The 9,027-nt window shown below is 49.3% G+C and overlaps 1 protein-coding gene across 3 annotated transcripts in view; it reads right to left on the bottom strand.

Moving 5' to 3' along the window:
- Positions 1 to 588: 588 nt before the first annotated feature.
- C1H19orf47 (chromosome 1 C19orf47 homolog) overlaps positions 589 to 9,027 on the bottom strand; it is a 28,055-nt gene continuing 19,616 nt past the window's right edge. Inside the window, exons 10-12 of one of the 3 annotated variants that reach the window (XM_029532738.1) lie at positions 5,317 to 5,387; positions 3,046 to 3,400; positions 1,625 to 2,378 (exon numbers count right to left, since the gene is read on the bottom strand). In XM_029532738.1, the coding sequence (XP_029388598.1) occupies positions 2,281 to 2,378; positions 3,046 to 3,400; positions 5,317 to 5,387 (524 nt within the window). In that variant the 3' untranslated portion in view covers positions 1,625 to 2,280. Of the gene's footprint in view, positions 3,401 to 5,316; positions 5,388 to 9,027 lie in introns of all 3 variants that reach the window. The other 2 variants (XM_029532732.1, XM_021202052.2) reach the window with 2 other exon arrangements.

Below are 9,027 nucleotides of genomic sequence, written 5' to 3'. Positions count from 1 at the left end.
ATCTTTTGTTTTTGTTTTTGTCTTTTTCAAAGGGAATGGAGGAAAGTGGATCTGGGGGAAAGGGAAGGTAGAACTGGAGAGAGTGGAGGGGAAACAGATCAGGATGTAACATATGAGAAAAGGGAAAAAAGGTTCACTTGGAATTCTCCCTTTATCTTTTACATAAAAAAATTGTTTATATGTATAAATGTATATAATCTATACACATATATTACATGTGTATGTGTGTTTTGTCTACATGAATGTCTATGTCCCGTGTGCATGCCCGGTGTCCTCATAAGCCACAAGAGGGTACCAGATGCCCTGGAACTTTAGTTACAGATGGTGTGATCCACATGTGGGTGCTGGGAACAGAAGCCGATGATCTTAATCCCTGAGCTGTTCCTTCAGTCTCTTGTCTTTTCCTCAGCCTCCAACTCTGAGACAGGGTTCTCTAGTCATGGCTGTCTTGGAACTTGCTTTGTAGACCAGGCTGGCCTCAAACTCAGAGATTCACCTGCTTCTGCCTCCCGAGTGCTGGGATTAAAGGCGTTTGACAACAGGCCCCGCTGAAATGAAAGGTGTGCACCACTATGTCTTTTTTGGGGGGAATGGAAATTGTTGGGTTTTTTTAAAGATTTATTTATTTTTATGTATATGAGTACAGTGTCACTCTTTAGACACACCAGAGGAGGGCATCAGATCCCACTGCAGATGGTTGTGAGCCGCTAGGAAATGAACTCAGATCCTCTGGAAGAGCAGTCAGTGCTCTTAACCCCTGAGCCATCTCTCCAGCCTGTTTTGTTTTGTTTTTTAAATCTTTACATTTTTGAGGCAAGATCTTGCTATATATTTCAGGCTGATCTCAAAGTAAGATATTCTCAAGCCTGAATCTCCCCAGTGCTGGGACCGCACATGTGGCCGAACACACCGGGCACCTCTACTCTAACGGTTACTGAAATACTGCCACCCTCTTCTTCCCATTCATTCTCTTATCTAGCAGCCATGCCTTTTGCATAGCCAGTCACCTTCCTGGTCATGGCCCCACCTCAAGGTCTTTGCCTGTGGCTGTCCTTCCCTCAGAATGTTCTCCTCAACTCTAAAAGCTTGCCTCTTCTTATTCTCAGTTCACCCCATGAGGCCACCTCAGAACCTGCAGTGGTCTCGGCCAACTGTACCACACTGTAATACAATGTCATGACATCTAAGGGGCTGTCAGCTGCTGGCTAACACCTGTAACTGTGGCACTCCAGAGGAAGAGGTAAGAGAATCTTGATTTTGAGGCTAACCTGTGTGACACAGTAACACAGTCTCAAAAAGGGGGGTGGGAGTGGTGGAAGCTAACAGAATGTTCACATAAGGCCTGGACCTAGTCTCCTGCACACATAAAGCCCTGACGTTGTGGCCCAGGCCTCTAATGTGAGAAATCTCACGGACTAGATCAGAGGATTAGAAACTCAAAGCATGGGCTCAGTGGTTATGCACATTTGTTGCTTACAGAGGACACAAGTTTCATTCCCAGAATCCACAAAGGGTCTCACAACTATCCTTACTTAACTTCAGTCTCAGGGTATCCAGCATCTTTTTCCAAGTCTCCATGGGCATCAGGCACTTATGTGCCTAATACATACACAGAAACAAAATATTTATACACACAAAATAAATTTATTTGTAAAGAGAGACGTTCTAAGTCTTCCTCAACTATATAGCAAGTTTGAGCCACCTTGGGTTTCAAAAAAACAAAAAAAGAAGAAGGAAAGCAGCTGGCTGTGGTAGAAAGCCTTTAACCCAGCACTTGGGAGCTTGGGAGGCAGAGGTAAGCAGGGCTCTTCAGCGTTTGAGGCCAGCCTGATCTACATTGCAAGTTCCAGGGAAGCCAGGGCTACATAGTGAGATCCTGTCTCAAAATAAAGGTAATCTACCAACAGGCAGAGTGGCAGAATAGTGACACCGATGGAGAAGCCATAATGACAGGCACGGCAGCTTGTAGGAGAGAAGGCCTCACCACGAGAACCGTCGCTATCATCCCCTTCAGCCCCAGTCCTTCACCAGTGCCTACCGCCACAAAGACCTGTGTGAGCCACAGACCTGTGACTCCACTGAAGAAGGGGAAGGAAGGAAACAGTGTCAAAGTCACAAAAGTATATTAAAACAGCAGTCACCGCTCCTCAGCACCCGCCCCTTCCCGTGTCTGCTGCCCACCACCCATCAAAGAAAAAGACGGTCAGGGCAGGGAAATGGAGGTGCCCCGGCTGCAGGCCAGGTCTGGGGATGTCCCTCCAGCCTGGGAATGGAAAGCAGCTAACAGTCTTTACAGGTTCGCCGCCACCGTCGACGAGGGGGCCGCTGGGAGGCCAGAGGTGCAGGAGGGTCAGGCAGGATGCAGCGGACGGTCGGGCCTTGCCACAGGGACAGAAAACAGAAGAGAAATGAAAAGAGGAAAGAGAGGGAGAGAGAGCACAGCAAGCAGGGAAGGGGGAGGAGAGGGAGAGGAGGGGAGGTGCAGGGCAGGCCGAGGGAGACCCTCCAGGTGATTCCTTTGTGGCGGGGCAGTCACAACAGGAGGGCCTAAGGCAGCAGAGGCTGCTATCAGGGGTAGACTGCATGAAACAAACAGGACTCTTGGCTTTAGGAAGAGGTAGAAAAGGGGACTATGCCAAGGCCACAGTTACTGCACAGAGGACAGAGGGCAGGGAAGAAGGGAATGTCCCAGAGCAGGCACGGTCAGGCCACAGGAACTTCAAAACCAGGAAAAATGGCTGTGTCCCCGAGTGCTTGGAACCAGCGTGAACGCTGGGGAGAGCAGAGCTTTGGGCCGTCTAGAGCTCCGTGGGAGGGCAGGTGTGCCCTCAAGAAAGACTGAAGGGATGAAAGCAGGAGCCGGCCTGCCATTCCCTGCTGCACCCCACCCTGCATGTGGCTACAAAGTCCTTCGGCCCAGTCTTTTGAACACGCTCACAGTGCCTGCGTGGTCCATCTGGGCACCAAGGCTCTCGCTGGAGCTGCTCCCCCGGGGCCCTACCAGGGTCCTCTTAATGGCGAACTTGACCTCAGCTGAGGACTTACTCTTGGTGCTTGTGACCTGGCTGTCCTGTGCCTCAGACACAACGGCAGCCTTGCCCAGTCTCTGAAGGATGCTGACTTTGGGCAGGGAGTCCGGCTTCTTCTCTGGCCCAGGGCGAGAGGGAAGTGCCAGGCGTCGCAGCTTTGGAGTGGTAGCTGTGGTGGTTGCAGAGCTTGTGGCCTTGGCTTTGACAGTCAGTGCCGGTTGGGCACTGGCCTTGGTTGGGCCTCGTCCTAGTTTCTTCAGGACCCCAGCATACTGCAGGACAGAGCTACTACTGCTGTCATTGTCACTGTCCCAGGCCAGATCCTCATCCATCTCTGGGGTGGCCCCTAAGCGGCTGAAAACTCCTGTAGGCTGTAGAGGGCAGAGAAAAGACAATGCTCATTTACTCCCTCTACCTGCTCTAGGCTGGCCTCTAAGAAGTCAGCTGACGGGCTGGTGAGATGGCTCAGCAGGTAAGAGCACCGACTGCACTTCCAAAGGTCATGAGTTCAAATCCCAGCAACCATATGGTGGCTCACAACCATCCATAACGAGATCTGACGCCCTCTTCTGGAGTGTCTGAAGATAGCTACAGTGTACTTACGTATAATGAATAAAAAAAAAAAAAAAAAAAAAAAAGTCAGCTGACAGTTCAGTGACATCCTATGTAACGGCAACAGCACCACTGAAGGGGACCAGAGACTAGGGCACCAAAAGGAAAACCTGACTATGCCAAGGGACTCAGAAAGGAAACATCTCCAACCATGAGAACCCTGGTAGCTGAAGAGCCGTGGCTCTGTGAAGACAGAGACAGGAGTGCACTGCCGAGGGCAGGGGGAGTACTGGCAAGCTCCCCAGGTCATTTTAGCTGTTCATTTTCTCACACCTCAGATAGAACTCATGGCTTTATACACAACAAAGCTGGAAAGTGCTCTCTCTACCACTGAGCCCCAGCCCAGCCCCTTCCTTGGCCACTTGCTTAGCAGAGAGTTTATGAGCCTCAGACACTATCCTCAGCCCTGTACCTCAGCCTAGGATGAAGTGCTGGGGAAGCCACGATGATCAGGGCAGCCCTGGCCATGTCCTCCTGGAATCCCAGCACAGGAGGAGGCAGTGTCCACTAACCCTAAGCTAAGCTCAGCAGGCAGTCGAGCCTGTGGGTGGAGGAGAGCGTGTCTTCACGGGTTTTCTTTTCCTTTACTTTTGAGACAAGGGTTACTACACAGCATAGGCTGTTCTCAAATGTGAGATCCTCCTGCCTCATCTCCTGAGTGGCAGATGTGGGCCAACACTGCCAGCATGCAAAGGAGAGAAGCAGGCTGGAGGACGGGAGTCGGGAAAATCCAAGTCTTCTCAGGGATGCCAGGGGCTGTCTCGGAGATCCAAACTCTGAAGCCAGGTCCTCCAAAGACAGCTGAGAAAAACGCATACACTGGAGCCCCGACACTCCAGGCACTCAAATGGCTGGACCTCCAGTCCTCCGACCCACCATCATGGTAAGATTCTGGGAGGTGGGGCTGGTGAGATGGCTCAGCGGTTAAGAGCGTCGACTGCTCTTCCAAAGGCCCTGAGTTCAAATCCCAGCAACACCATGGTGGCTCCCAACCATCCGTAACGAAATCTGATGCTCTCTTCTGGAGTGTCTGAAGACAGCTACAGTGTACTTACATTAAATAAATAAATATTTTTTTAAAAAAAAAAAGATTCTGGGAGGTGAGAGACAGGTAGACAGGTGTCTCCACCCTGATGAGCATGAGGCTCAGTGGAAGCCACAGTTGTCTACCAAGCTTGTCATGCCCCACGGGGTCTCACTCCTTGCTGATATACCACAGCCACTCTATGAAACGACACTACACAAATTCAGGAACTGAGGTACAGAAGGCCACACAGTCAGTTAGAGTGAGTGTGGTGTATTCTCCTAACCACACGCACCATACATTCAGCTGACTGCACTGCAGAGGGGAGCAGCTACCCAGAGCTGGAGGTTCAGACAGGAGCTGCTATGGTAGAAGATGCTGAGCCTAGTTGACACATGGGGGCAGAAGATTATAGGAAGAAATCTAGCAGCCAAATTGACTGGGGCTAGGCTAAAAGTTAGTTGGGGAAAGACAAAGGGCAAACAGGAAATTCACCAGAGCCAAAGGAAAAACAGGTTCAAAACTTGGGAAGACAGTGTGGACATATGGGACACAGATGTGTGTGTGTGTGTGTGTGTGTGTGTGTGTGTGTGTGTGCACAGAGAGTACCAGCACTTGCCCACAGGAGCTGCTCCAACAGGCTATACTCACCTTAGTCCCTGTGGTCGTGTCTGCTTTGGACTCAGCACCAAGGCGATCAAACACAGATGTTCTATGGAGACCTGGGAGGGAAGTGACATGATGAAGCAGCGCCTGCCTGGTGGCCTCATGGGATCAGGTTTCCGCTGACCACAGAGCAGATGCCAAGAGGGATGACACTGCCAGCCATGCGCTACAGAGAACTGTCCTAGGAGGGACAGGCTGTGCTTGGCACAGGCTTTGCAACTAGACTAGTGGCTCTGATCTCCACACAAACACACACATGATGAGAGTCAGATGGGGGAAATCAATGTGCGGGCCGGTTTCATGTCAGCTTAACGTAAGGTAGAGTCATCTAAGAGAAGGAGACTTCAATGATGAGGCCGCCTCGAAAGCAGGGGTTGTAGGCAAGCCTGGAGGCATTTTCTTAATGATTTATTTTATTTTTTGGTCTTTCAAGATATGCTTTCTCTGTGTAGCCCTGGCTATCATGGAACTCACTATGTAGACCAGGCTGGCCTCAAACTCAGAGATCCCCCTGCCTCTGCCTCCCAAGTCCTGGGACTAAAGTTGTGTGCCACCACTGCCCAGCTCTTCATGTTTATTGTTTTAAAATCTTAATGATCATTTTTTTAAAAAGATTTACTTATTTATTATATGTAAGTATAAGTACACTGTAGCTGTCTTCAGACACCCCAGAAGAGGGCATCAGATCTCATTACGGATGGTTGTGAGCCATCATGTGGTTGCTGGGATTTGAACTCACGACATTTAGAAGAGCAGTTGACGCTCTTAACCGCTGAGCCATCTCTCCAGCCCCATTTTTTTTTTTTTTAAATGATTCTTAGTGATGATGGAACAGGGACCATAGACACCAGGCTGGGCATCCTGCATGCTACAAGAAGACAGGCTGAGGAAGCCATGGGGAGCAAGCCTGTAAGCAGCACTCCTCCATGGCCTCTGCATCAGCTCTGCCTCTAGGTTCCTGCCCTGCTGCAGTTACTCCAGTGATGAGCAGGAATGTGGAAGTGTAAACCAAATAAACCCTTTCCTCTCCAACCTGCTTTTGATTATGGTGTTTCATCATAGCAGTAGTAACCCTAACTAAAGCAATGGGTCTCCCATAGCCTTGGCTAACTGTGAACTCACTATGTAACCGAGGCTAGACCATGGGTGGGCGCTATCACAGCCAGCTTTTCAGTAGAGTCCTGAACCTGCACTTGCTCCTCTCACGCTTGCGACTATGGACATCTGGCAGGACGCAATGCACCGGGATGAGTCCTCTACTAAATAAAGCACACACTTCAGCCAGGTGGAAGTGGTGCACACTGTTGACCCTAGGCCTTGGGGGCCTGGTCTACAGAGAGAGTCTCAGGACTACACTGGGAAACCCTGCCTCAATCAAAGGAAAAAACCCTACATCACCAATACAGTGTTCACTGAAAGAAAGCCTAAAATACTATGGAAACAATCACTAAAAAGGAATAAACTACCAGCCCAGGCGTGGTGGCACATGACTTTTATCTCAGCACTTTGGAGGTAGAGGCAGGCAGATCTCTGTAATTCAGTGGCCAGCCTGGTCTTCAGAGTGAGCTCCAGGACAGCCTGCAGTAGTGACCTTACTGATCCAGGCACAGCATACTCTGGTTGTAGGACATAGAGAAAAGCAAGCTGGAACTGACTAGAAGGACAAACTTCCTTCCTGATGGCTAGTTTCACAGTGTTGAAAGGCACTCTGCAGGCCACGGGGAGAAGTCACCATCAGTGGTATCACCTACCAGCAGTGAGCCCTGAACACTAGAACAGCATCCTGCCAGGCAAGACGCGCTCACCGCTGTAACAGCAGCGTGAAGGTTCCGAGGTTAACCAACAGCTGTCTGCTTAGATTTGAGGCCACTGCACAGGAAGAATACATGCCTGCTATGGAAAACCTGGTCAAATGTCTGCACCTTGGGAGGTATAGGCCCTAAGAGAAAATTTAATACTGCCATTTTGCTAACTAATCATGTGTAGGGAGATGAAGGCTTTGAAGAGCATTTACTGCTCTTGCAGGTTCAGTCCTAGCAACCACATGGCACTTGTGACTGCAGCTCAAGAGGATCTGTCACCCTTTTCTGGCCACTGCAGGCTCTTAAATGAAACTCATACACACACACACACACACACACACACACACACACACACACACACACATATATACAGATATATATATCACATACATTTATATGCATATACTAGTGCTACTCTCAACTGGTCAGAGAAGTTTCTTCAACAGTGGCAGCAGTCACCAGAAAGACTCAACTGTGTTGACAGTCTGTGTTTTGAGTGCTCAGCCCTAAATCTACATCAACCTCTCCAAGGTTCGGGGAACACTGCAGAGGAATGGCAGAAAGGACATAAGGGCTGGAGAAGTGCTGCGGAATGCTGCATTCAAGGTTACCCACACAGGACCTGCAGATCAAGCTAACAAGATCAGTCAGGATTCTGCCTGGCAGTTCCAACAGTGAGAGAAAAAATAAATAAATAAATAAATAAATAAATAAATAAATAAATAAATAAATAAATAAATAGATAAATACAGGACACGAATGAGATAGGGATATGTTGTTGTTATCCGGTAAGAATAAGGGGTTAGTTTAGGGAAGATCCAATGAAAATATAATGTCTACAGTATGGAATTATTAAAGAACGGGGACCAGAAAGATGGCTCAGCAGGTAAGAGTGCTTGATGCTCTTGTACAGGACCCAAGTTCGACAATTCCCCGCATACACGTTTGCTTACAACCTTACACAACTCCAGTTCCAGGTTCCCAACATCCTCTCCTAGCTTTTGAGACTGCTGCACGTTACACACAAGAACTCACATAAGTGCACCTATAAAAAGTAACCTTTTTAAAGGATGTATTAAAAAACAAAAGACTAAAAATGAAAGAAAAAGACATGACTGGAGGAGATCTTATAGTGATACCTGAAGATAACGCTCTGTGTGCCCCAGAGGGGGGACTGAGGCTGTAAGTGGGTGGTAGAGTACTACCCCAGTGTGCACAAGGTCATACTGCCAGCACCTCAAAACAACCGGCCAGGTGTTGGTGTCACACGCCTCAGGTGACAAAGGCAGCAGGATCTCTGAGTCCGAGGCCAGCCTGATCTACATAATGAGTTCCAAGGCAGCCAGGGCTACACAGAGAAACCCTGTGATGGTGTACATCTGCTTGCCTTGGGGAGTGGCACTATTAGAAGGTGTGGCCCTGTTGGAGTAGGTGTGGCCTTGTTGGAGTAGTGGTGTCACTGTGGGTGTGGGCTTTAAGGCCCTCATCCTAGCTGCCTGGAAGCCAGTTTCTCCTAGCAGCCTTCGGGAGGAGCAAACTCTCAGCTCCTCCTGCACCATGCCTGCCTGGACGCTGCCATGCTCCCACCTTCATGACAATGGACTGAACCTCTGAACCTGTAAGCCAGCCCCAATTAAATGTTGTCCTTATAAGATTTGCCTGAGTCATGATGTCTGTTCACAGCAGTAAAACCCTAACTAAGATTCTCTAAGGACATATTCACAGTGACCCACCAGGGTCCTCAGACAACAGCATGGGTATGGGGCCCAGGAAAGGATGTGCACTATCGGGAAGTTGTAGCAGAACCAGCAGAATGTTCTGAAATATCACCACCGCCAGGCGTGGTGGCGCATGCCTTTAATCCCAGCACTCGGGAGGCAGAGGCAGGCGGATT

The sequence above is a fragment of the Mus pahari genome, chromosome 1, assembly GCF_900095145.1.
Source record: "Mus pahari chromosome 1, PAHARI_EIJ_v1.1, whole genome shotgun sequence".
Lineage (NCBI taxonomy): Eukaryota > Metazoa > Chordata > Mammalia > Rodentia > Muridae > Mus > Mus pahari.
Note: the sequence above shows the minus strand (reverse complement) of the source record. Positions and strands in the feature narration are given on the sequence as shown.